At 43.9% G+C, this 27,400-nt stretch overlaps 2 protein-coding genes across 5 annotated transcripts; both read left to right on the top strand.

Annotated features, from left to right (window-relative positions):
* Positions 1-157: 157 nt before the first annotated feature.
* qser1 (glutamine and serine rich 1) lies at positions 158-12,564 on the top strand. The gene is made up of 13 exons (XM_071907089.2): positions 158-494; positions 2,381-2,490; positions 2,671-2,817; positions 3,286-6,636; positions 7,358-7,662; positions 8,131-8,247; positions 8,416-8,549; positions 8,654-8,841; positions 8,981-9,118; positions 9,273-9,370; positions 9,808-9,954; positions 10,438-10,533; positions 10,877-12,564. The coding sequence occupies exons 1-13, from the start codon at positions 385-387 to the stop codon at positions 11,015-11,017; spliced, it is 5,082 nt and encodes a 1,693-aa protein (XP_071763190.1). The 5' UTR covers positions 158-384; the 3' UTR covers positions 11,018-12,564.
* A 2,309-nt stretch (positions 12,565-14,873) lies between these two features.
* Positions 14,874-26,233, top strand: depdc7a (DEP domain containing 7, paralog a). 4 transcript variants are annotated; one of them, XM_078290788.1, is made up of 9 exons: positions 14,874-14,977; positions 20,922-21,376; positions 22,327-22,457; positions 22,627-22,819; positions 23,279-23,499; positions 24,247-24,389; positions 24,501-24,626; positions 25,350-25,428; positions 25,558-26,233. In XM_078290788.1, exons 2-9 carry the CDS (start codon positions 20,925-20,927, stop codon positions 25,770-25,772), a joined length of 1,560 nt encoding a protein of 519 aa, XP_078146914.1. In that variant the 5' UTR covers positions 14,874-14,977; positions 20,922-20,924; the 3' UTR covers positions 25,773-26,233. The 4 variants fall into 4 exon arrangements, with proteins under 4 accessions (XP_078146914.1, XP_078146893.1, XP_071763173.1 ...); XM_078290767.1 differs by having other exon boundaries at positions 14,916-14,977; positions 20,917-21,376; XM_071907072.2 differs by lacking the exon at positions 14,874-14,977 and adding an exon at positions 17,285-17,381 and having other exon boundaries at positions 20,917-21,376.
* The last annotated feature ends 1,167 nt before the right edge of the window (positions 26,234-27,400 follow it).

The following is a 27,400-nucleotide window of genomic DNA, read 5'->3' as shown; positions in this document are numbered from 1 at the left end:
GAAGTGGAGGTCTGTGGTTTGGGGGTTCTTGCCCTGAAAAAGTCCGGTAACCCCTTGCCAGCCTGCATGACTCCAAGCACCGCATGCAGGTGGGAGGAAGGAAAACCAGAAAACTTCCAACCAAAGTCTGCGGTGCATCCTGGGAAATCAACTAACATGGGGACGTGAAACCATGCAGGGCTTCTCGATGACGGGAGATGAACAATAATTAACAAATTCGCCGAGAAAGTAAAAAGGTACGCCTCGTCCGGGATATCGCACGGCTACACGGCGCTTTTTGTCGTACTGTGCATCGCTATGATGTGATCGCCCCGGCCGGACCCGTGCTACAATGTGTGCCCGCTGCTCCACGAAGCTCCGTCGGGGAAGTGAAGCTTTCACCGGATGATGGACAGGAACTACCCGACCTCCAGCTTTGCGGACGCGCTGGCTCCACCAGCACAGACCGTAGCTTCTTGGGCCTATGACCGAAACACAGCGAATATCAAGCCAAGGTAAAAGATGAAGGAGAGGGCGGGTCACCTTCCGAAGGAAATTTCGGTGATGGGAGGCCTAGCAGTGCTCATAGAAAAGTGCCGAGGCGCTTGTTATTGTCGGAAACATTCACCACAGTGGAGGGATTTAGTTAATTTGGTCTGAGTTGTAGCTATTTTAGCTGTGGCTATCTATCGTTACCTGTGCGTCACGGAGAATTGGACTTGTCAGTAATTTTCCAGCCGTTTGTTGCTGTCTCTCACCTAGCTAATTTCGCTAGCGCACCGTCTCCTCAGCATGGTCATGGATAGAGTTAGTGTTAACTAGAAGCAGATTGTTGGATACCCACCCGTAATAAGTTGGCCATCATGCTAGGCGGCTATATAACTAGCATATTACTGGCCTGCTTTCTTGAACCACAGGTGCTTGCTAACAAAGCAAAAACCCATTTTCATTCAGATAGGTGTCTGATATTAATTTAAGTTGGGAAACTGAAAATCAGTGGTACATGTTGTTATGGTTAGCTAAGAGCTAACAGCAGACTTGTCGATGTCTGTGCCTATTTATTGTTAAACGTTTGTGATTATTCTAGAGTTACATTGCTGTCTGTGAAATTGTTTTATAGTTTATATTGTGCTACAACAAACGGAGTTAAAATAAGCACACTAGCATCGGTTTTGCCAAAGTTTCAAGGCTCTAGCCAAACTCAGTGATATTGCACTGTCTGTTGTATAAACACCACATATTTTCACTGGTTAAAGTTGCATAATGAATAGGGATCATGGCTCATACTTAATGAGATAATTGTAGCATCTGCTACAAACAAGAAGTGAGATGTTGCACACCAGCAGAAGGTAGTGCTTCTTACAGCATAGCACCTGCTGTGGAGATTTAACAACATGCTGTCAGTGTCAGTCTGATAATCCTATACAGCTCTGAAGTCTTTTCACTTCATTCATGGAGCTTTCCAATGCACAGACAGAAAGGCGGGAGCAGATTAAGCAGAATAATATTTACTTGTCTCTTGTCTTCAAAACTGGGATCCCTCTCCACCTCATTCGCATAATGAGGAACCTGAATGTCTCATTAGGTGTTGCTGTGTTACACTTCTGTCCTAACTGGAACATGCGAGGTGACACTTGATGAACACGCTCCATCTCTGTGATCAGCTGGAGGGGGACATAGTGGGATGGGAGAGGAAGGAGATGGTGTCCGTCATAATTTGAAGGAAGACTGCTGGTCTTGTTTTTTATGCTCCACTGGTTTAATGTGGGTGAGTGATGTCAGAGAAAGAGAAAGTTGTGAAATTGTCTCTTAAGAAACTAGAATAAGTAACTGGCCTGTGCAAATTCTTCAGTGTGTATCAGGAAAAAGGCCTGGTAACGGTAACTGATTGAGCAGTGCACTGATTGAGTCCTGCACACTTTGTAGTAAATTAGGAAAGAAGAGTTGCATGAAAGAGAAGAGAACATAGCAGGTGTGTGTTGATGGGGGTAGAAAGAGAGGATGATGACTCCTTTTCAGCTCTGCGTTCTCCTTCCACAAATGTTTACCTCCTGGTGAATAGGGAACACTCAGGTCAGACTGGCTGCATCTGATTACCTCTGACTAAAAGCCTATTTCTTTTAGGAGATAAATTCATCAGATTGTCAGATATTCAGCATCCACAGTTTTAGTTTTCACTTTTTAAAAAATTTTTTTTTATTAATTAGAGCAATGTCTGACTGCAGACAGTGAATGCATTTGTTACTCAGTAGACATAGCCTAGGCTCTTCTGAATGAACAGTTAAAAACGATCTTGCTGTGTGTCAAGGAAAGTGATTTAGTCGGGTCATACTGTACATTCTCCTTCATTCCAGTATTTGAAGATGAGGGTGTTAAAGTGTGTATTTGTGTGTTCTTGCAGTTCCAGTTATGGTGCAGCACACCTTGACACAGAGCTCCTCCAGCGGCAAAGCTACGCATCCACCCATCAGCTTCCCACCTACACTACGTCACACCATCCTGCGGCTGCAGGTGAGTTGTGAATGCCATAAACATTGTTTTTAACTGCTCTTGTCCATGTTTAGATCAAAACACAGGATTGTAATCTATTGGATGAATACAATTGTGCTTGCTTTGATAATGTAAAAAAAAAACAATCTACCACATTCTGTCCACTGTCCATTTCTATGATCATCTTCATCTTCCTCCTAGGACTGTCAGGAGCCCTTGACTCGAGCGGTAATACCTCTGAGACCTCAATCATGAGCTTCCTGTCAGCCATGGAGTCCAGAAGCCTTCAGGCTGGTCCTGTTAGTGCCTCACTCCTTCCTCCTTTCAGAACCCCATCATGGCCCGCTGGTGAGGACAGAGCCACTCATTGACTGTTTTACCTACACACCAATTTACTATTATGTAGGATACCCAAATATAAATGTTTTTATTGATGCATGTAAGCTTTACTGTAACCTGAATAAATGCATGGCTGTTAATGATAAACCCATAAAAGATACTGTTATTATATGGGATACTGAGACATGTGAACACATCCCATTTACTGTTTACTGTTGTTTGAGGAAGTGTTTTCATGGTAATACTTTGTGTGTGGTGTTTGTCTATGCATGCATTTGTTAGCACCTTTATGATAAAACCTAAACTCAGAGCCAAGATCCAAAATACTAGTACTGTGTGCATGTAAATATACTCATTGTACACTGTACTGTTTGATCTGTGTTTGTTTCTTTTTATTACGCTACATTTTACTTGCACTATATCTCTCCATAGGTTGCCTGCCCTGTACTTACACTGTCTTAATTCTTCACAATGCAGGTACCAACGCCTCCACCACAGAGCTGTATTTGACTGGTGCCCTGCCTTCTACTGCCACCTTCCCCTCCCCTGCTGCTCTGTCATCCTATCAGCACACCGGTGCCTTCCCTTCCAGGAGCTATGCTACCAACCCTTCCCTGGCCCTCCAGGACCCTGCCTTCAGCACTTCCACCAATGGCCTGTTCTCCCACCATGATCCGCTCCTCCATCTCAAAACAAGCCAGACTGTACTTCCCACTGCTCTGGCCTTCAATCACCTCTCTGCCCCCTCGTTAGGCTCCACTCTCCCTATCCAGTCCTCCACATACCGCTCTGCCCAGGAGTCAGCCCCCCACCTCCTTCAGCCCCAGTTCAGCCTGCTACCTTCTCCTCTGCCTGCTCCCCATGGTGCCCCCCAGCATTATGGGACCCCGGTTTTCTCAGGCTCCATTGAGAGAGCACTTCAGCGAGAATGTAGTGTGATCAAACACCACCAGAGGCCTTCTAGCAGCCATACGGCCTCAGAGCAATTGCCCAATTCACAGCACTCCTTACAGGGGTACTTGGGCTCTGGCAGTGAAGCGGAGGTGTCCTACCAACAGGACCCTTCTCGTCAGACTCCGGTGTCCTGCAGTCCCTCAACAGGAGTGGATTCCTCTCAAGGGGTCAATGGTGCCCCACAGCCCAAAACAGACTCAGCAACTCAGGCCTATTCGTCCACTTCGGTGACCAAGGCTAAAGACTGCTCTTCTAAACTTGCTCCACACCCCTCTGGGGGTGGAGAGAGTCACAGCCACTCGCAGAGCCTGACAGGAGGGTCGCCTGAGAGTTATTCCTCCCCAGGACAGAAGCAGAACTCAGTTATTGCTAACCAGCAGTCAGTCCAGCTGCCCAGCCTGCTGTCCAACAGTCTCTCTCAAAGCTATATCGCCTCCCACACCCAGTCCCAGCCCCCCCACTCCACCTCAGACAAACTGCCTTCCCTTTACAAGACTCTGCCTTCCTTCTCTAGCCAGTCTGGCAATGTGGCATCTGTTAGTCAGACCCTTGTTTACTCCAGTCCCGGGCTCAGCCAGGAGCAGGAGGCTCAATATGGAGCCCAGGTCCAGGGCTTGTGTCAGGGGAACCTCTCTGAGAGCTACCCCACTTCCCACTCTCAGGGTGCCCCTAATGTGTCTTACCCATCTCATTCACAGGGGCAGGCTTCGGGGACTCAGTCTCAGAGCTATGCCACAGGACAATCCCTTAACTCTTCTTACGCACCCACATGTGCCCGGAGTCTACCCACATCAAATTCTACACAGGACTACAACCTGATGCAGGCCTCAGTGGGAGGTAAAACACATAACACTCTGACCCAACAGCAGACGCAGTCCCAGAAATACGTTTTGTCTGTGCCGTCGCCCAGCTACTCTTCAAATGCTCAAGCCTTACAGAATAATGTCAGACCCTCCGTACAGGACATAAAACCAACCTATGGCAAACACAAACTTGAAGAGCTTCCCATTCAGGACCTAGAGGCTCTCCAGCAGGCCTCCATGGAGGCCCCTGCTGCAGACGTCAATATGGCTGCTCACAACAATGTGGTTTATGTTGTCTCAAAAATGGACGACCGCTACAAGACACAGAGTGTAATCCGGAGCAACTCACGTTCTGAGGACCAGCTCATGGGACTGGGTCAGACAAATGCGCCCCAGGTAAAGGATGAAAGGATGGGCTCTCTCAGTCAGCAGCACATCCAGCTAAGCAGTGCCAATAGTCGGGACACAACCGACCCAAAAACTACAAACTCCAGTATTATATCTTCGCACATACCCCTGAGCTCAGAGCAGCTCAAGCAGCACTCTCTCCTACTCAAATCCCCCGAGCCACATCAACAAAACCACCAGAACCACAGTCAGGCCCAGAGCCAGACCCCAGCAGCCCTGACCCAGTTCATCAGGGTCCCCAGCACTCAGGTTCTGCTTGAGCCCAACCAGATGATTCTGCTCCAGCAGCCCCTAGTCCACCCTGGTCAGAACCCCTCAAAGGTAGTGTCGGCACAAGGTATGCAGCCATCCCAAGGTTCAAGCTCTGTTCAAGTCCAGTACCTTCACATGGATAGAGAACTGCTGAGTCCCAGTGTCAGTGAAACCCAGAGTCAGCAGGGCACTGTAGTGTCCGAACACAACTCGGTAGGCTCTGATTCCTCTAAACACCTTCTGTCCTCAAAAGACCACTACAGTCAATCAGCAAATCAGCAGTCAAATGATGCCAAGAACCACTTTGCTCTTAACTCCATTTGCTTCCCTGACTCTATGCTACTGGCGGATGACAGAAATATTCTGTCAAATGTTGACGACATCCTGGCTGCCACAGTGGCCGCCTGTGGTGTCACACCACAAGACTTTGTCAAAGTTACGTCCTCTGCTGAGGCTGAAATGGTAGTGATGGCAAGCCCCGTGGAGTCCAAGGGTCACTTTCAGACTGTGGACATGAGGCATATGTCACCTAGTTTCTCCTCAGCACAACAGCCGATCATCGCCAACACTAACTCCCACACCATGACAATGACACTAAATGGAGCTCAGATGACCACAGATTGTCAGGTACAGTCTATTCACCACAACAATAGTTCTGAACTTGACACAAATGGAGATGGAGGAAGCTCTGAGAATGACTACCACCTAGCCGGCCAGGTGTATGACCCCTCAGGTCTCCAGAACAGAGTCAAGGGGAATGCAAAGTGTATTAAAACAGAGGATGGCCTTATGGAATGCCAAGGCTCTGAAGGCTTTCCCAAAAAGAAGGCTCGCTCCAAGTCCTTAACCAAGCCAGTCGGTCCTGAGGAGGAGGGTGGACAGGCCAGACAAGCCAAGCGCAGCGGGCAGGCCAAGCGGCAGAACTCCCGGGGAAGTGACATCAGCTCCCCCTCCACCTCGCACAATGTATATGATGGTTATCCGCAGCAGGAGAGAATCAGGCAGAAGATCCGTGAAGTGGAAGAGAAACAGCCAGAGGTCAAAACTGGCTTCATCGGCTCCTTCCTAGACTTCCTCAAGTCCGGACCCAAACAGCACTACTCTCCTAGTCCTGCACGGACTATTAGTCGCCCCAGAAAGCCCTCCACCTCATCCAGACAACCACCATGCCCCTTGCCTGCTTTGCCTCCCAAATTACAGTCTCTGACAGGGCCTTTGATTTCCCATGAGGGCAATGGAGCGAGCTCTCAGCAGAAACGTCTGGATGAGGATCTGCAGAAGAACTTGGAGACGCTGCCATCGTTCAGCTCGGATGAGGAGGAGAATACCGGGAAGAACCAGGCCCTGCGGAACAGCATCAGCTCAGCCCTTTCGGCACTGGATGAGTCCTCAGATCGGAGGACCAGGACAGGTAATGACACCGTAGCTAAGCACAGCCTTGTCAAGAACTGCAGTATTGTTATCATGAATTAAACCATATGTCTCCCATTGCTAGAAGCAAGAGAGACGAGTTTGTCCAGAACCCTAATCTGTAATGTCACACCAATGTACAGATCCATAGACAGCGAACTGCGAAGGATAGACGACATTAGAGTCTGTGTTCCCTGATTTATAGCTGTATAGGAGAATTGTCGACAGGCTATATCCACAGCTAATGAGATGATAAGCTTTGAAGTTTACAAAGTGTTCAGGGTGTTCTGTTGGCTCATGAGGCTAAAGTGCATACCATGTACTCTGGATTCAAATCCAGAACTAACCTTTGTCACGTCATCCTCTCCCTCTCCCATCTTTTCCGTCTTTTCCGTCATGCTCCACTGTGTGCTGTCACATAATAATACCTAAAAAATGTAAAAGTCAACCGTATTCTCATGCTGTTTTTATTTATTTTTTTACCATTCCTGTAACATGAATGATATGTGCATTTGTCACGTTGGAAGTATGCAGTTAGATCTATTGTGTGTGAACTTTAAAAAGCTTTTACTGATGAGCATTTTTTTTTATCATATCCCTTAAATGCCTTGATTCATTCTCTGGAAATGCATGAGCAGTCTAGGTGACCTTTCATGGTTTACTACAGTACATTCTGCAAAAACGTTTTTCAAAAAGTTTCTATTTTTGCAACCCTCCTCCAGACAACAGAATTACTACTTCCGTGATGAAACCAGACCATGCTCCCAGCATGCCACAGTCTGTCTCCGAGATCCATTTGCAGCAGGCAGCTGCTCCTACGCAGACGATAAACACCTTGTCAGGCGGGACTGTGTTTGCGGTTCAGGAGGGACCGAAGGAGACCCCACCAGGCCAGCTGGCTGTTCAGTTGTCCAGCGTGGCCATCGAGGGACTGACCGATGAGGAGCTATCGGACAGCGGAGGGGAGGGAATGTACCGGGAGAGAGACGAGTTTGTTGTCAGGAATGAGGATATCGAGAGCCTGAAGGTACGGACAGCAAAGGAAAGCATGGGTGGACATGGGAGATGAATGCTTTTAACCTTAGAGGGCTTTCTCTTCTTGTTAAGTGCCTAAAGTGGACATGGTAGTGTAGATGAGGATAGTTGTGATAAATGTTAAGAGTGGGTGTGGGAGTTGAGTGGGATGCCAGAGCTAGACTGTTGAGCCTTCTGGAGGTGTGGTGGACCTAATTTAATGAAACATCTGTGATGGGAGGTGCCGACTTGATAAACCCAATGACATACTCGCTCTCACCCACCCAGCCTTTCCTCTAACATCCAAGCTATGTTTCTGCAAAGGCGCTCAACCCCAAAAATGTACTAGGGATAGTCATGTCAGATCTTGTGTACACGCATAGTTGAGTGTTCATTGTTGAATGTTTGTATCTGTACTGTAGCTGTTTCTACATACTGATGCCTGTTCTGCACTGTGTTATGTGTGCATGCTTGTGTCTAGGTGACAATGAGAGCAGGGACGGAGCCTCCAGCCATCTGGAAAGTCCAGAAGGCTTTGCTGCAAAAGTTTGTGCCTGAGCTGAGAGATGGGAAGAGAGTGTTCTCAGCCACTAACAGCGTAAGTAAAAACACACACACTCCCCTACAGTTTTATGAATAGCAGGAAACTGGAGAGAAAGGTTTTGCTCACCCAAATGATTTTTCTTGATTCTATGATAGGTATCATCTTTTTTCTGATCTTCATGTATTTTTGTGTGTGTGTGTGTGTGTGTGTGTGTGTGTGTAGTATCTTGGATACTTTGGCGATGCTAAGACCATGTACCAGAGGGTGTATGTGAAGTTTCTGGACACAGTTAACAAAAGGGAGTATGTACGAGTTTGCAGCCGGAAGCCACGCTGCAAGCCTATGAACTCCCTAAGGTAAGACAGTATTCAGAGACTGATATAGTTCAATCCTTTTTATATAGATACATACGATAAACACAGCTCTTCACTGGTGTCTCTTTCTTTGTTCTGGGACCCAGGGGTTCACAGGTGAAAACTTTGCTGGGCCTGACAGCCACGCCTTCCTCAGTCTCCCAGAGCCAAAAGCCCCGACCCAAACAACCCAAGCCCAGGGCAGAGCCCCCACCCAAGAAGAGGAGGAAATGGAAAGAGGAGTTCTCACCTACTCCCTCAGGCTCATCTGCTGAGGAGGGCGGTGAAGATGATGGTGAAGAAGCCTTTTGACTGTTCTCATTATAGCTGTTTTGGCTTGTTATCTTTTCCCTACGATTGTGGTCTAAATCGCTTCCCCTTCTCCCCCTGCCTCTTGATCCCCTCTGGTTCTCTCATCACACACACTCTCTCAGAGTTAACCCCTCCAGTGCCGTTTGCCTCACGGTTCCTCAACACTCGGACTATGAAGGAGACTTTCAAGAGCTTTGTGGAACTGCTCATCAGCGTTGCCTTAGACGAAGATGTGATGACAGCGCTTGAGAAGGAGAACGGTGAGTGACTTCACATTCTAGGCATTCAGCTGTTGTTTTCAGCTGGAGTGACTTAATATTAATAGTACACCAAAGTTAAATCTAAGAATATGGATGGTGAAAGAGTCTGTCAGATAGCTGAGTTTAGCTGACTTGTCCCCATGTCTTGTTTCAGATGAGTTGCTCCTGCCTCATATGAAGAGGGTGGATGGGATGATCACTGACAACAGGAAACGCTTGCTTCACAAACTACACATGGGACAGCTCCTAAAGGTGGGTGTGTCTTTGAATCTACATCTTTACTCATTTTGTTGTGAGTGCCTTGTGAAACCGAGGGAAGAAACGTTTTTTTAAAATGTGACGATTTCTAAGATGATTGTGGCTTTTCTGTTACCAAACTCCCATGTTCAGTGCTGTATCTCTGATAGAAAAAGAGGCCAAACAGTAAGTGGAGACAGGCGATTTTTGTTGTTATGTAACCTTGGATCAGCACATTTCCATTCAGATAATGTTTCAATACACTGAGTGAATGCGCTGCACAGTTTCCTTCGTTTCAAGGGCATTATTTCCATTGAATACCAAAAGGATTAAAAGTCAAGCATAAGAACTAACTTTCACACTGGATCTGTTTCGATGATGAAGGGAAAAGAAAGATAATGGGGCCCTTGACTGTGGAGTATTTGAATAACTCTCGTCTTCTGTGTCTTCAGACGGCTCTGGACAGCTTCCCAGAGATCTCAGTGGTGACTGAGCTGAAGAAGGATGGGGAAACCCCGGCCTTTAAGGTGCGACTTAGTGGGAAGGCCTACAACAAGAAAACCATGAAGCCCTACAAAATGCCCAACAAAGTGCCACTGGTAAGACCACAAAACAAGTGAACTGTTGGGATGTCTGACATTTTCTGTAATTTCACGCTAAAGCCAATTCACAATGTGGATATGCTTGTATACATACCAAACATTCTGTACAACATAATTTACAGCTGAAATGCCTTTTCATTCACCTATCATCAAGGAAATTCCAACAATTGTACACAATTAATAGAAAATGTTTTCAATTTATTGAAACATTAGATTTTGTTCAGCATCACCGTTTGTTGAATTGGACAATTAAAATGTCTTAAGTGTGGATAAACAAGGCTTTACTGTGCGCTCAATATTTATCCAGCAGAGGGCACAATGTCACCATTTGTGTTTCTCACACACTACTGTATACTGTTTACCTAAAGGCACTGTTCACATTCTTGTCACGTTATCTGTTTATAGACTAATATGTGAAATCATCTGCATTTCCAGATGTCTTCGTAATCTGTTTTAATACTTTGCTCTTTCCATTTCAAGGAGTATACAGTGGACCAGCAGAAAACTCAGTGGTTCTCCCTCTACCACTCTTTGCAACATTACAAGTACCACACGTACCTCATGTGTAAGGACGAGGTGAGACATCGCTACGCACACACACACACACACACACACACACACTTACTTGAAGGACGTGTGCTCCATGCATGTGTGAATGTATAATCTCTCTCAGCAAGCTGTTCAGCACGTCCTGTCTGCGATCTAGCCTGTGCTAGCATGTTGTGTTGACTAATGAGCTGTTTCTTATGCAGGTGTTAACTCAGTATAGATGATGGGCCTACTCTCTCACAAGTAATGCTTTGCGAGTTTGACAAACTGCAACCGTGCCGTTTGACATCAGATGCTTGTTATTCATGGTAAAACTCTGCTGCATTCACCTCTCTCCCATGATACCCTTGTTTGTGGTTGTGCCCTCCAGATAGCGTCTCTCCGGGTGCAGGCGGGGGAGCTGGGGCAGGAGGAGACTGTACAGAAGTGTCTGCAGAACGGAGCCTGGGTGGAGGGGCTCTTCGACCGCTTCGGGGATCTACTCAATCAAGTGCAGCAGGCCTGCCGATAGCCCAGCCTGGACGGGCTTGGTAGAGAAAGAAGCCCTTCCCACCAAGACTTAAAACAAGAGGATGGTCTGCCTCCAGCGCAAAATGGCAGCAAGGAAGGACTGGGTGAGGCTCTGCTTCGAGCCACTGAGAGACTTGAATCAGGGACCTGTCAGCTGACACGCCTGAGAGACTCTTGGGGGCCTGTGGCCTGTACAGTGGCAGTAGGAGAAAAGTGGGAAAGCAGTGGAAGTTTTTTGGTCTGCACCACTGCATCCCTCCTGTTAGAAAGCAGCAACTGGATCAACAGAGGACTTTGTTTTTGGTCAGCATTTTGGAGGGCCTCCTCATAATGCCTCCTCTGGTCTTTGTAGGTTTTTGTAGTTACAAGCCAACTTTTAGTGGGCCTTTTAATAGATTTATATTATGTTTTTTTTTTTTTTTTTAAATCAGTCTTTTTTATTAAATCATGACAGATCGTAACCAACGAGCATGCACTAGATAGAGCAATTGGCATAGGAAGTAGAAGACAGCAAATCAGGATGCAGAACTTTGATTACCTACAGTAAGCCTTTGTCAACCATTTGATAAGTAGGCCTAAATACAGAGAAGTTGATTTATTGTAAAAAATCTATATATATAATCATAGATATATACTGTATGTAAAACATCCATTTTTGTAATGGAGGCCAAACTTATATATATAATGTACATTTTGTATAAAAGAAGGGGGGCAGTGGGAGTTTGTTGCAGCAATTCTTTTAAGGAAGAATTTGATAAACGGTAATATAGATATATACTTATCTTTTGTGCTTCAAAAACCCCTTTGCTTATAACATGAGTTTTGATCCTGTTGGAGTCGAGGTGCAATTCCAGTACTGCTTTTTATGATAAATTTTGGTAATCAAATGTTATTACCTTGTTTTATCTGAGGGTAAAAGGAAAAAAATGAAAGTTGTCTTTATACTCTTTCTTTACAGACATAGCCCACATTTTATCACAAATAGATATATTTTTCACAGAAGTAAATATTGTTATATTGGTTGCTTGTTCATTACAATTTGTAAGACACTTTTTCATTGTTTTTCAGAGATTTCCTAAATGGACTCTTTATAAGTCAATTACCAATTTTATGCTATATCTAAAATAATCTTGTACTTTAAAGATGCAGTTTGTAAGTTGTTAGTGAAGCGCCCCCTATATTAGACATTTGTTAGGTTATGTTGTCTTTGACATTGTTGCTAACAACATGCAAATTATATTGGACTTTGAAACACCAGATTTTGAAAGTGCTGTAGTGGCACAAAAGTGTTATGATAGCAGGTTTTTCCATTCAAATTCATGATCACATTTAGAGCTATTTCAGTGCCTAAAATCTTACAAACTGCGTCTTTACCACAGGATCCATGAAATTGCATTTGAATAGTTTTTGCTTTTCAAGTGTAGTCACACTGCAATTATTTTCTGACGTGAAAATAAATTTCCTACTTACTTAACGTGGACACTGATTGCCAAAGTCCTAGGAAGACGGTGCATTGAATAAAACTACTAGATTAGATGTCTGACCTAATATTTGTCAAGAGCATTTAAATTACACAATCTGAGCAGTTTCTCTTTTCATATTCCTCATAATCCTCACAGGGACTGAAAATTGTGCACGTGCGCCACACTTATCGCCAGTATTTCACCAAACCATTCCCAGAACCTGAAAGCATGCCTAATCAGTAATCACTGCCTTTATCAGCAGATGGATAGATATCTAGTGGAATGAATATGCTTTTAGAGCAGGAGATATAAATAGTGTTGGTGTAGGGAAAACCACTGTGAAGTATTTTGTCTCACAAGGAAGGCGACGTTGGATTTCTTTTACCATTATTGAAAGTGATTGTCTTGCCAGTTGGTTTGCCACATAACATTTACCATAACACAGGATCTGATGTAACTACTGTATGCTTTGTGTTATATTGGGAGAGCTAGCTGAAACCTAGCTTTGGTGTTAGAGGAAAGAGGGGTGGGTGAGAGTGGGTATGTCATTGCTGTTATCTCCCATCACGGATGTCTTGTTGTTGACCCACCATGACCCCTCCAAAAGACTCCACAGTAAGTTCTGGCATCCCAGAAACATCCACTCAACACTGATCAGAACTATACTTATATAGACTCAGGTCACACCTAGTTCCCAACACCCAATAACTTACAGCCTTGCAATTAGTTTTAACGCTAAGCGAATGGGACGGCTGACCCTACTGGCTTGAAACAGCCAGTTCTGCAGCTCAGAAACTAAATTATATCAGCAAAAAGTTTAATTATGTAACAAATTATGTCAGCAGCTGAGAATGGTATAAGGCTACCCACTTCTAGACACAATCACTGCAATGTCAGTTCAATTTTGTTTTTCCATCTGATAGTGTGTTGTCAAATACAAAAGAAACTGGACTAAACAGTGGCGGCTATTGAAGAAACTCTTTTTCCTAACTGCACACAGAAAGGTCAGTTAGTGTCAAAACTTCACCTGTGTGTGTGTCCCGTTAGTGTTGGCTCATATCCGTGTGAGGGAGGACACTCCAAGGCGGGAAACTCGGGAGTGATGCTCGCCCACCATGCTCTCATGACCAAACTATTCGCCCTGGACTGGGTGGCTGACTTTGTGTCGTCTGAAAGAGTCGTCTGGCCCTGTTGAATAAAATATGATTGTCCAGCCAGGCAGCCACAATGCAGAATTATCTGCACCCTGAAAAGACAAAAGAGTCTCTGTGCTCCGGCGACGGCTCCGTGAAGAAGGCCACTGTCCTCTGTCTTTTGTTTTGGAGCCGGAGAGGAGCGGGGGCGGAGGAGGGCCAGCTAGGCAAGCGTTTGGGATTCCAGTACGGGCACAACTGGTAGAGATAGTTGTTGAAAGTCTTGCTCTCCAGATGAAAAGCATTATGAATTTTAATGCGCCGCATTGTTCCATATGTGGGAGATAGACTGAGAGGGCCCTTTTGAGGCAGCGTGAGAAGGCGAGAGGAGCACAGATAAGTGGAGGGCTGTGTATGGGATAAGACTGGAGAACACAGATATGGGGAGCCACATGGTTTGGGAAATGTCATCTAGTAAAACCTAATGTGCTGTGTAATGAAGCCATAGTTTTAAAGCTGTATTTAACCAGTCAGGTACACACTTGATACAGCAGTAGTCTGTGGATGGGAGGGTCACTCAGACACACTCAGTCTGGCAGATGCTCAGCATAACCAGACATGTATTGCTGACAACTGGGCTTTGATGATAGTTGCTGAAGGTGTGAAAGCGCTTTTCAATCACTTCACCCACCCAGTTTCAGCGAGGGATCTGAACCAGCAACACAGCAGTCACAGGAATGTTTCACGCTACACCTGCCAGCTAGTCTGCAAGTTGTCTTAACCTGAAAGAACTTTTCCTTGACTTTTGAATGCCATCGCCTCAAGAAAATTCCTCAGAATATTTGTCATCATTGTGCCTATAAATTAGCTATTCTTTAGTAACACTGCATGACCGATAAGTATGAAGGGGAGAGAAAAGGAAATAAACACGGTTTTCCAGGCACGGGGAAAGAAACGAGAGAGCAAATATTGCTTTGACCTTGTCGACTAGGTTTCTGATTGTATTAACTACAGTTCTCTATCTCTGTTTCTCTTTCTTTCTCTCTCTCTCTCTCTCTCTCTCTCTCTCTCTCTCTCTCTCTCTCTCTTGCTGTCTTGTTTGTATGTGTGAAACATTTTTCCATTCTACAACAATGAAGTAAGCTTCGTGACCGGTTTACAAAATACCAGCACATCTGACTGCAATGCATTCAGTCACAGAGTTGTAAAACCAGTTTTGGCATCAACCAAAGGCTTCTCATGCGACTTGGGTAACTGAAGGCACCGGGCTAACTTTCGTTTAAGGAGTGGATCTCCTTTGTCTTGTTCTATGTGGGCATAATTGCTGTGTAACTATTAAAAACGTCATCTACAGCAAGAGAAAAGGTGAGTTCATATACGTTCATACACAAGTTCAAGTTACAACTAGTCATACTGAGGTATTATGAATTCAATACTCTGGGACTCTTTTATGTGATGTAGTCAGCTGATAATACATCAATGTAATGATTATGTTATGACTATTTCTTCAGAGGTAGTACTACTGGTACTTATTGTTAAATTGATTGACAACAGCATTATACCTTTACTTTGGACTGGAATACAAGAATTACTTGTGGGAGCTACTTTTGTGACTCTGCGTACCAACATTATGCCAAAGTTCAAATACACTATCATAACATTTCTGTATAAAGAAAAGCTTTTGTGGCTTTTAATCTCCATAGAGATGTTGAAAGATTTTTTTTAGAAGAAGTTATATAGCCCTTATTATCATTCATTGTTGTTGGTTTTGGAATAGTTCATATTTCATCTGACAACTAGCCTGTATTTATCGGGGGAAGGGTTTTGATGAGCACACATGCTCTTTTTCCATACCACCCTACATCCTTAAACTTACACACGTTCACACCTGGGAGACAACCACAGTCTTCTACTGGTGACCACTGAGCAGCTCCACTGGACCAACTGGGGCTTAAGTGCCTTGCTCAAGGGCAGCTCAGTGGTATTTGTTGACAGAGGGGAAAACATCACTCATTAATTTCCCCTCTCAGCCTGATCTGGGGATTCAAACTGGTGACCTTCTGCTCACAACCCAGCTGCTCTAACCACATGAGTCTGTCCAGCGGTCAGTACTGTTGACTTTTCTGTCATCCTAGGTGGTTTTAAAGACTAACCATGTGACAGATCTAGGACCGGTTTTATGCTGGCGACACACCCCTCTCTGTCTCTCTCCCTTCCTCTCTCACTGTCTCACTTCAAAAAGCGTTTTCATGCATAAAAGAGGCTAAGAGGACAGTGATCAAACCAGTTTGTCACAGTCGCGCTTCTCACCCCTTGCACCACTCTTGTGTCTCATGAAGATAATTGTTGTCAGAGTCTTCCTTTCAGCAAGTGACCAACATTGTGACGCACTGTACACCATGCGTTTACAGTGTCACGTTACTCCTTTTCCATTGTCAGATTACACCTCAGGAAAGAAGGCACCTGGTTCACTCCTCAGTCAGTTCATGCAGTTCATCCCTAATATGGGTCGTGTGTATTTACCCCGGGATGTGCATGTTTGCTCTTCATCAGCAAAAAAAACATTTGAGACAATTTATAGAGGCTGTTTGCCTGTATACAGGTTGCACAGCTTCATATGAATAGCATCATGACCGCTTTGACACCTGAGGTACCTGCAGTCAGGTGTTTTATTTCAGAAGTATGTCACCAGTGACATTTGCTTTTTTACTTAAAGACACAGGTATCTGTTTTTCCATGCCTTCCCCATTCTTGATTTTTTCTTAGGAACTTCCTCTTTACATTTCATTTAAGCCACCTTCTCTTCTCTTCTCTTCTCTTCTCTTCTCTTCTCTTCTCTTCTCTTCTCTTCTCTTCTCTTCTCTTCTCTCTTGAGTGGAGGTAAATGAACTTGAAAGACTGAAAACCACACACAGCTGACATCTAATATTGTCTCAAATAGTGGTTGCTATGGAATAGGTCTTTATCGGCATAATCAGACTTACCTCTCCTGTATGCTTTTAGGGTGCGGCCTGGTGAGTGAAAGGTAGTCTGAGAACTTTGTAGAATTTCATCATTTGTTTTAATTTTCAAGTGTTTTATTGCATCAATAGAAATATTTGAAGTAAGAGAATTTAAGTGGTTGGGTAAAGGTGCAGCTTTTCTCATTAACATTGTAACGACATGCTGCAGAGCAATGTCAAGGTTGGCTTTGGCTACTCAGCATTGTATTATAATGACTAATCCTTTCACATGATAAAAGAAAATGATTTACCTCTGGAGGTGAAACCTTTTGATGGAGACAGGTGGCGGGTGGTAATTCAAGTAATTCAGAACTTTTTCAACAGTGCCAGGAAACTTTCAGTTCAGACAGATTGGGCTAAGTAAAAAAAGAGAAGAAGAAAAAAAAAAAGTGAGTGTGTGAGGCTTTGTGTTGTTGTGTACCTTCCAGTTAGGGAAACAGAGAGAGAGAGAGGGAAGGAGGGAGGAGGGAGAGAGCGAGGAAGGGAGGAGGGAGGAGGGGCGGGGGGGAATTTTAAATTTTGACTGAAAGCTTCATTATTATTAATGACCAGGCAGGGAGGGTTTATATACACTCGGGCCATGAATAATGTATTGCGGTGGGAGGAGACGGTTTCGGGGTTGACTCTGCAGCTAGTCGTGTGCGTCACGTTACACCGGACAGGAGGACTTTGGGACATTTCAGGACCAAGGACATTATTTGAATGGCTGGTTTTCACAGTCACTGTAAACCGCACCGGGAACAAGTTTTTCATGCACCGACCACCAGGTAATAACACAGACTCAATCACTTGTAATAATAAGTATAGGCTATATATGTACAGATATAACTATGATTGTATTTCTCTCTCCCTGTGTTTGCAGTGTAATTCTGTAGCTTGAAGAGTTCTGCTTATTGGAGTTTTCTAACTTATTGGAGTTCTGTATTGTAGCTTTTCTTTCTAAGAAATCAAATTGTTCTTGGGTCGCCTATAGTTGGGCTTCAGACTGAAAATACAGGGCTCGACAGGGACATACTTCTAACGTGTCATACTGAAAAAACACATGTCCATCATAAGTTTAGAATTATGTTTCAAATTATACAAAAATCGCCGACAATGTATTTAAAAACTGTATTCAAAATATATTTTGGGCACTGGAATTTTTTTTAAATATTTTCCTCCCATGCCCTGTTGACAAATATCTCTAAGTAGCCTATTAAAAAAAAAAAAAAAAAAAAAAAATGAATGTCGTACAAATATATTTTTGGACAATTAACGTATATTTTGAAACATATCTTTAAACATATTATAAAGTATATATGAGAAATGTATCTTGGTCCTATGGCATTGGCCAGTCATTTCTGTTGTAGGCAAGTAGGCCTACCTGGCATTTCAGTGTGTTCTCACCAAAACGTAGGTATAGTAGTATGGAGAATGACATGGCTTTTATACCTTATCATTGCATAAGGATTCAAATTCAAACGCACCAATAGCCCACTGTGGTTCAGCATTTTCGTGTATTGAATCCTCAGGTTTGATCAGTCAGTCTAACTAGTCTCAGCATGCAGGAGGAATGAACGCATCTGCCACTGTGGACACCTGCCACATGGCCGCAGAGCTACAGTAGCCTGATATCATTTCCCCAAATCAACCTCTATGCTTTCTTGAAATCATTTGCAGTAGTATCATAATATAGGCTATCTCCAAACCAACTTTCCTACTTGTTGCAGTAGCCTAGTATTGTAAAATGTCTCCAAATCAACTTTGCTTTTTCTGGAACCATTAGGCCTATAGGCTACTTGTTGCAGTAGTAGCAAATATTATTTAAGTTTTATTTTTCATTGGTGTGATAGTCACCATGATCATGAGGGGCAGACCCATGTGTTGACAGCGCTGCTCCCTCTGCGATTATTTACCCCCACTGATGTGTGCAAACACACACTGCTGTTTTGCCCTTGACTGAAATGCAAGTCAATTCCCTCCTGCATCGCCCCGGTCTGTCTGCTGGGAAACAGGAGCGGCGTCAACTGTGCACAAGGGGCTCAAATCTCAGTCCGGTGCGAGCAACACGAGGTGACAGAGCAGCCGGGTTCCCACACCGCGTGACCCCGCGACCCCAGGTTTTCAACCCAATAATTCTCTGATTGATCAGATCCGGATTTAGGTTTAGGTTTAATAATCCAGGGCCCCCGACGGTTTTTCCAGATGGCCGTGCTGTTAACTCCTAAATCAAGGATTTCATTCTGATAATGCAGTTTTACAGTTGAGTGTCTATTGAGCCTGCTAGACCTGTTGAAAAATCACTATAATATTCCTATGATATTCCTACATGAACGTGTAGGCTAGTGTGTATGCCACTTAGTAATGTTGATAGTGACCCTTATTATAAGATTACTGTAGAACTTTTTTCTTAAGGAGTCTTGAAGAATTGAAAAAAAAAAAATCCATCATTTATTTGTTTCATTTAGGATATTCACCATCAGCCTATTCTTTATGATTCCTATATCAGACCTACATGCTGTTTAAAGGAATAGCGTTCATATTGTTTTAAAGGTATTCTATGTAAAGCAGATGAAGCCTTGGGCAACTGCTGCAACCCCAGTGCTATCAGTTGTTCCTCCCTGGAATGCAAATCCCTGGTCCAGGACAATCTCTTCTACCACAGAGGGAAACACAGTTTGACGTAGATGGATCTCATTAATCAGCAGGTCCATCAAGATATCTATTACACACCTTCCTCTGTGCTCAGTGACCTGTTGTGTTTTTGAATGAGTGGGTGAACATATGCTCGCTGCTGTAGTCTTCCCAAGCCTTTGTGTTTTTTAAGGTTTACAAATAGGTTGCAAATAGTATTTGTCATGTCGTGTTGTTGTAACGTGGAGCCTGGCTGCTGCCTGATTTATGGCCACAGCGAGTCTCTCAGATCCTCCCCTAACCCAGGTTAACATTTGCTTACCAGACTTTAAATGTTTCCCGCTGCGAGATGAAAGCCCCATCACACACCAGCATCTCTATAGGGCCAGCTCCAACACCACCCCTCCTCCATCGCCCCTTCCTCTCATTGGTTTGGTTTGTGGTGGATGACGTAAGCGCAGACTCTTTTTGTTGCAGCCAAGACAATCATCAATCTTTGAGACGAAGACCTATCAAACCCAGAAGAGCAGATGAGATGTGTTGGGAAAATGTATTGTGGGTTGGTGAACGTGTCTGTGCGTAATTGTATCTGCATGTGCGTTTTGATATGTTGTCATGAATTATCTACTGATTTAAGCGTGTATGTGTGTGTGTGTGTGTTAGAGGGTAGCGATGCAGCCCACCCAGTTGAAAGTACAATGGAAACATATTAGGATGTCTCTCGTGAGAGCAGGCTCACAATCTGATCATTGTGTGTCTGTTTCCTTGTGCATGTGTGATTGGGTGCAGCAAGATTCTATCAGGTTTCTGCTATAGTGGGAAGCTGCCAGACAACACTCTCTGTGTCCCTAAATGTCCTTAAACCATGCTGAACCGCTGTGGTATCTGAACCTTAGGTGTTCTCATTTGATTAGTGAAATCAAATAAAGCGCTTGAAACGCTCACAGACAAGCACGCTGCAGAAGAGGGGTTGGGATAGGTTATCAGTCCCATGAGATAGACTGAGGCTTGTACTGTTACACCCAGAGAACTTGAATTGACTTTAAATTCTGTGGTTGTGTCACGTTACACAGATAATACTGTGATGCTCTGTGTGTGTTAAAAAGAGCAGAATTCTTTGCGATTTACATGAATGTGAGTACAATATTGACACTGCTTAACTGTCTGTTTTGGAGGAACATTTGGTTAGTGTAGATAGCATTGCATTCTAAGGGTCCTCATGCCTGAGAGATTTAGTTTTTTTTCATGTCCACTTTTGGGTTTTAGTTGCAGTTGACATGCATCTATGTGTAGAACTGGTTTCATAGTCTGGTTTCACTGTAGTCACCATTTGTGGGTTAGTACGTCATTCTTGTGACATCTGAATTGGGCTTCTGTATGAATGCTCATCTTGGATTATGGCACAAAGGATTGCAACATCAAATCCTATGTATTGGTAAATGTATGAGTTTAAGATGCAGTAAATGTGTTGCAAATTGTCTGTGCAAATATGTGCATCAATGAAAATGTGAATCCTGACAAGTGTCTTCATGGAGTTTCAGGTTTTCCAAGGACACTGATTAGATTTATCCCCTCCTACATTTTGTTGGCTAATTTAAGAGTTTTTCACAACTATTCTTCACTCACTCTCACCCCTCTCATTGTCTTTTCCACCCTCCCTCTTTTTGTTCCTGTCTCCTCCTGGGTCAGAGCAGGGCATGGCCGGGAAGCCGTTCCGAGCCACCTTCATCTGGAGCAGCATCATCACCAACCTCCAGTCTCATGTGGAGGTCAAGCGGCGGCGCCACAACCTGAAGTCCTACCATGACTGCTTCCTGGGCTCAGAGGCTGTGGACGTGGTGCTGGCACACGTCATCCAGAGCCGCTTCTGCGGCGACGAGGAGGTTCCCCGCTACAAGGCTGTCCGACTTTGTCAGGCCCTCATGGACTCGCGGGTGTTTGAGCCGGTGGGCACCAAAGTCTTTGGCAAGGAAAAGAGGCGGGCCACATTTGAGGACAGTAGTTGCAGTTTGTACAGGTTCGTGAGCCCGGCGTACGGCTCCGCACTGTTGACCAACATCAACTCCCACTCCACCAGCACCATCGAGAGCGGCTATGACTCGCCAAGCATCAACAGGAACAAGAACAACTACAGTCCATCGTGCACACGGTACAGGCCCACATCAGAACATTTTCACATCTGATTTTGATTTGTTTTGTTCTCCTTCCCCCTGATAGCCGATTAAGGAGTTAATCCCAAATCCAATATGGCTTTAGATTGGGTTTAAATGTCTAACCTAATGCGTCTCTGAAGACTAGTGAACCATGGCCTGAAACTCCTGAGGCTCCATCATTCAGTCTTTCATTCTCTTAATTTGCAGTTACCACCTGATTACAGCTGATATGAGTCCCTTCATCTTCACATTTAAGACCTCTAAAACTTTATTTCAGTGCACTTAATTATTTCAGTTGAAATGTCAACGGAAAAAAAGACAGAAAGGCATGGGAGTGCTAGGCTCCAACTAATTTTAAAGGCTCAAAAATCTGAATCCTTGAACTCACAGTGACCCCCCTTCACTCTGAGGCTGGGGAGAGCTAAAATTCAGGAAGCATTACCCATGTGCTGCTATCACATGGCCTCAGCACTTTCTGTTGGCACCCTTTTGATCTGATGTGGTACTGAGAGTGACAGCGCTTGACTGTACCAGGGAACAGGCCTGATGCGTCTAATCTGTGTCTGAGAGATGAAAGATACAGACGCTGTTGTTGAAATGAAGAACCATGTGCTGTAACCGTTTAAGAGAACCTCCTGTTATTTGCCAAGTCGTGTCTTCATGGAAATAATGTAACGGAAATAGAATACAGCTTCAAACGCCCTATTTAATGTTCATCAAAAATGGATTAAGGCTGGAAATTGGACAGTTGTTATTTTGTCAGCTATATTCGCTTGGGTTACCTTGATGTGAAATGAATGTAATCAAAACAGCACCAAATTATGACTGAATCAGCAGTACTAGAAAACATTTGCTGCTAGATGTGACATTTGTTCCAGTAATAAGTCTGCTTTTTTCCCCCTCCAATTATTTCCACTGATTGCTGTCATTATGTGTCTCTCTTCAGACAAGAGGTGCTGAGCTACTCCACCCACTCCCCCGTAAAAACAGACAAATCACTGGAGGACGTTCTGGGAAACCTCAACCTGAGCTCCACCATCACCCCTCAGATGATCAACCTTGGCCTTTCACAAGAGCGTAAGTCATATTCCGTGACATGACAAGAAGTGGGTTCCCTGTTTTCATATACCATACCATTACACCAGAATCATTGTCATAGTGGCAGATGCTTGGCAGTGGCACGTGTGTGTGTCTCTGTGCCTATATGACCCTCATGAGTATTCACCCTCCTTTGTGTTTTTCTCAGTGGTGGATGAGGTGTGGCACCAGCAGGCGGTGTTCAGGCTGCTGCAGCTGATAGAGCTCCCCCTGTTGGAGAGCTTGCTGGAGGGCAAGGACAACCCCCGGCCCCCCTTGCACAACATGGACAGCGACCCGGACCTGTTGTACACATCGAGCTACCTAGACAGAGAGGTTCTCAAGGCCTTCAGTGAAGCACAGTACGTCTTACTAAAGCCCGCTGGAATCTTCTAACTCTTCTAGAATGGTTCCTGTTCTTTTCATTCTGCAGGGTTTCTCGTGTTCTAGAACTTGTACCCCTCTGGCTTAAGGTTAGGGCTTAGCCAACTTGGATGCTTCATAAAAGTCCTTTCTCGGTGCATCTGTCCAGCCAGTTGCTTTACAGGCAGATGTCTAGCACAACCCTAAGTGTTATGTACATATGAACTTGCACACTTTGCATTTTTGCTTGTGTTGTGCCTTCGTCTTTGCCCTCGGGCTTCTCCAGTTATTAGGGAAACACAGCCATTGATGTCTCTTTAAACTGCTGTGTTTATCTCAAGGGCTTAACTGACCTACTATCTATCTCCATCAACTGGGTTCTCTCTATCTCCCAGTTGCTTCAAACTTTTGGCTGGATTGCCTGTGTTTAAAATCCTGATAACTCACTCTTCCCTCAGGGCCGATGAGTGGATGTCAGTGGCGGTGGACTGTCTGGAGTTTCTGCCAGATGGACTGGTGGTGGAGGTCAGCAGAGGTTTGGCCGGTTGCGCTGACGACCAGGCCCAGTGTAAGACGCTGCTCTACGGGGTCCTGGCTCAGCATTACGGACACGCACAGCACCCGCCTCTGCTTAGCAACCACATTTTCGACATCCACTCTGGCATCTCCGAGCTGCTGGGTGAGAGAGATCTCTTTGGTGTCGTGTTGTTTTCAGGTGGGGTGGGGGTTTGGGGGTTTGGGGGTTTGGGGTGGGGGGTGGTGAGGTTTTTATAGTGATGGCAAATAATGGCACGTTAAACTTCAGTTCACTACAATGCTTTGATACTAGCAAAGCACAGAAGGGACTTTTTTCTCAAATGACATTTTTCAAAGCAAAATAAAAGGTCTCCTAATGTTTGATATATTTGATTATAAGCTTGAATGAAGATGTAATGGTGCATTAACTCAACAAGTGCGCTATCGCTTTATAGGTGCTTAGATGGAGGTGGGGGGTTATGCATGATTGGAGTGAGTGAAACTATGTTGACTTTAAAAACTCCACCTGTTAACATCAAAGTGCTGTGACTAAGAATTACTGAACATAATATTGAAGTCATGCCACTACAGCCTCTACAGTTAGAAAATCACCAAGCTACTTCCTGGTAGTGAATGTACCATGCGCCAAGCCTCACCTTACTGACTCTGCACTAAAATGTACAACCATCCTATCATATATTGGCTTTTGGCTTTGATGTGATTCCTCATAGGGTTTCTACACAATATACCAGATCCATGTCAGTCTTATTGTTTCTATAGCACAAGGGGTAGTTACATCAGATAGTGTGTATTGGTAAACAAAGAATATAATACAAAGTGAGAGAATGTGTTTCATACTTTTCCCAAGCTCCAGTGTACTCATCCTGGTGTTTTGTGTGGTTCTTGTCAGTGAATGGGAAGCAAGAGCAGGCTCTGGAGGCTCTGCAGCTCAGCCTGAAGCTGCAGGACTCTCGCAGCAGGGAGGAGCTGCGCAGGCTCCTGAGGTTCATGGCTGTTGCAGCCAAACCACAGGAGGTCAAACTGCACAAAGAGGTGAGCACTTGTGTGTGTGTGTGTGTGTGTGTGTGTGTGTGTGTGTGTGTGTGTGTGTGTATAAGTGCATGTGTGCATTTGATCTTTGCTAACCCCAAATGCATCCCTCAGATTGAGAACAGAATGGCAGTCAAACGGTCTTTCTCAAGTGCCATCGTCTACAGCAGGAGACTCCCCAAAGGAAAGGTGGACTTGATGGTTCTCTTCATGTTGGATAACCACTGTGATCTGTTTAAGGTGAGTGTTGCCTCTTTGCCCGTGTTTATAGGTGTATGTGCTGTATTCTGTGAGAGCCTAAGACTGCTGGGTTGATAAACTGCTGTTTACCCAGGCTGTTTCGAAGCAGGTTTACAACTCAGACATTGGAAATAACTTGAATGGGAGTTCATAAACTAGATTGTCTGTCTCCTCTCCAAATAAAGTGAAGATAGTGAGAACAGCATTTCTGCAACCCTATCTCTGATTGCTCCAATATCTACAGTGTAATGATGACAGCAATACTCTTATCAGACCGCTCTATCAGTGAAGTGAAATGGATGAAAGCCTGTGTCACTGGGGTTTGGATCACAGCTATACAGTACTGCTGTTGCTTAAAGCTACAATATGCAACTTTTTGCCTTGAGGCAGTGAAGTGTATTGCAAGTCTTGCCCTCCTAACTTTTGTTTCACTGTATGTTCTTTTTACTGCTTTCCGCTATTGTTGTTGTTGATTTGACTTCCCTTTGCTGTGGCCGCTAGTCTCTTCTTGATAGCTACACCCATAGAAAATGGTTTACGCCCCAAAACGTCCCAAACATCATTGAAAAGCCAGTTTCACAGGGGATTTAGGCATGATATATCTATGTATGATATATCTGTGTATTTATTTATTGTTATTTTAATGTGAAAAAGTTGCATGTTGCAGCTTTATGTCAAGATTAATGGAAACTACATGTTGTTTTTGCTCTTTTTTTCCACCAGATTCCTGTTACATTGCACAAGTTGGTCAGTGACAGACTAACGAATATTGTGAAAGGGAAAGATCCAGATGTCATTACAGGTTTGCATGTTTTTCTTTTATCTGTTTATCTTGTACATATATTCAGTTGTTTGACTGTTGGTTTATCTGACCCAGCAACAATTTATAAGATGATACTCTGCATTCTCTCTCCATCTACCTCTCCCTCAGGCTCAACGTACTGCAGAAGAGTGACTGGTAAAGCCTATGCAGAAAGTGTACAGAAAACCACTAAAGAAGAACTTTGGTCTTTGCTCCGGACAATCCACGAGAACCCTAAACTCTCCATCAAGGAGAAGAGGCGGCTGCTGGGACAGTTCTATAAAGGCCACCCTGAGATTTTTGTTCAGTACTTTGGAAATAGATTGTCCAGTGTCAACACGTAGCTACAGTGATATTTATTTGTCGAATCGTTTGTGTATTATAATGTAAAAAAAAGATAGATGTAAGAACAAAGGCTAATGTGATGTAAATGATGTGAAGATGTGCAGTCCAGGTGGATTTTATGTACTTGTATGTGAAAAGTGTAATTTAAAATGCTGAACATGAATGTGAATTTTAGTGTAGAGATTTTTCATAAGCTGCAATATTTAAGGACATGAGGACCCATGACACTCACATGGAATATCACTGTCTGTCAGTGATATGTGAGACTTTGTTTGGTGCAGAGAAAAACAAAATGAACAGAGTATTCTTGAGAGTTTGGATGTTTTCACTGTGCAATGCGTCTTGACAATACTCCAGCCAGTGCGAAGAAGGTCGACCGTCTGCGTAGCCTGCTTCCATGAATGTATTCTTTATGGTTGTGCAACAGAGACAGTGCCAGGAATAAAGATGTGTCTGTTCATGTGGTTTCTTGTATACAGTGCGATGCACAGTACAACTATGTCTGGGGGAACCCTCAGAACGGAAATTTGAACCTGAACATTTGAAAGTCTGATTTTGAGATGTTGTAAACAGTCATAGACATTCATGAGAATCGTGCCGTGGGGTTTTTGTGTTTGTTGCTACAAACCAACAAAGCAGATGTTTGTAAGCTCTTTGACTACTAACCATACCTTCATTTTTGTGGCATCCTCAGTTTTCTGTATCAAATTGGTTTATAATTCTTTTTAATCAACTGTGGAACTTGCTTCCGCATTGCCGGGTGACAGGAAAAATCTCAGCCTAACCCTGAACCACAAGCATCTTTTTCATAGTTTGGCAGAACTTGCTAGAATTCGACAGGAATTGTCTAACATTGACACATTATGAACATTGCTCTCTTTCATGGCAAGGACACAATGTCTATATTCTAATGAAGAGAGGAATCACATTAGCATTTGACATCTGGAGTGTCACGTAATTTATTCGCAGAACATAAGACAGCATTCAGTCATATTGTAGGATTTCCTTGTTGTACTGCCTGACGATAACCAGCTGTTTTGTGACAACAGCACGTCCAAATGTCTTATAAATAAGAAAATGAGAAACCCTGCAGTACGTTCTGTCCATTTTTACTTAACCCATCCACAAGCCTTACACATGGCTTTTGCTGTTAAATATAGGGTTACAATCTCAAGTCCTTGTTTCATTTGAGAGTTGTATGTTAGTTGAATCTAAAGCTGTCCCATATTTCTAATTGTAGATGTTGTAATAGTCATCAGACTTTGTCATCTGACCAGTCCATTCAATCACCAAATCTGTGAAATAGTGTTAATCACATATGATTTTCCTTAAGTAAATGAATGTAATCTTTGGAATAACATGTTAGATTTGCTCTTTATCAAAGACGAATAGTGTTCGTTCATATCCTGTGATCCCTTGTCTATTTTAGAATTTGCAGGCTAACCAAGTATGCCCTTGTCTCAAGATATGAGATGGCTAAATATGAGATTATTAGAGGGTTCAACATTCAAACAGTAGATCTTCATTTCAAATAGCAACATGAGCTGTCCTCTCCAGTACCGATCATCCAATTTTACTTTAGTAGCTCACATCAGATAATACAGATTGACTCTGTATTTTCCTAGCT

This window comes from Centroberyx gerrardi, chromosome 1, assembly GCF_048128805.1.
Source record: "Centroberyx gerrardi isolate f3 chromosome 1, fCenGer3.hap1.cur.20231027, whole genome shotgun sequence".
Taxonomy (NCBI): Eukaryota; Metazoa; Chordata; class Actinopteri; order Beryciformes; family Berycidae; genus Centroberyx; species Centroberyx gerrardi.
The sequence above is the reverse complement of the archived record's forward strand: the minus strand, read 5'-3'. Positions and strand labels throughout refer to the sequence as shown.

Bases quoted from the DNA above. Each gene is read 5' to 3' on its own strand.
- qser1 (XM_071907089.2), top strand. From the start codon at position 385: ATGATGGACAGGAACTACCCGACCTCCAGCTTTGCGGACGCGCTGGCT. The intron at 2,818-3,285 runs GTGAGGACAGAG...TTCACAATGCAG, and splicing joins AACCCCATCATGGCCCGCTG to GTACCAACGCCTCCACCACA. The intron at 9,955-10,437 runs GTAAGACCACAA...TTCCATTTCAAG, and splicing joins TGCCCAACAAAGTGCCACTG to GAGTATACAGTGGACCAGCA.
- depdc7a (XM_071907072.2), top strand. The intron at 24,390-24,500 runs GTGAGCACTTGT...TGCATCCCTCAG, and splicing joins AGGTCAAACTGCACAAAGAG to ATTGAGAACAGAATGGCAGT. The intron at 25,429-25,557 runs GTTTGCATGTTT...CCTCTCCCTCAG, and splicing joins AGATCCAGATGTCATTACAG to GCTCAACGTACTGCAGAAGA.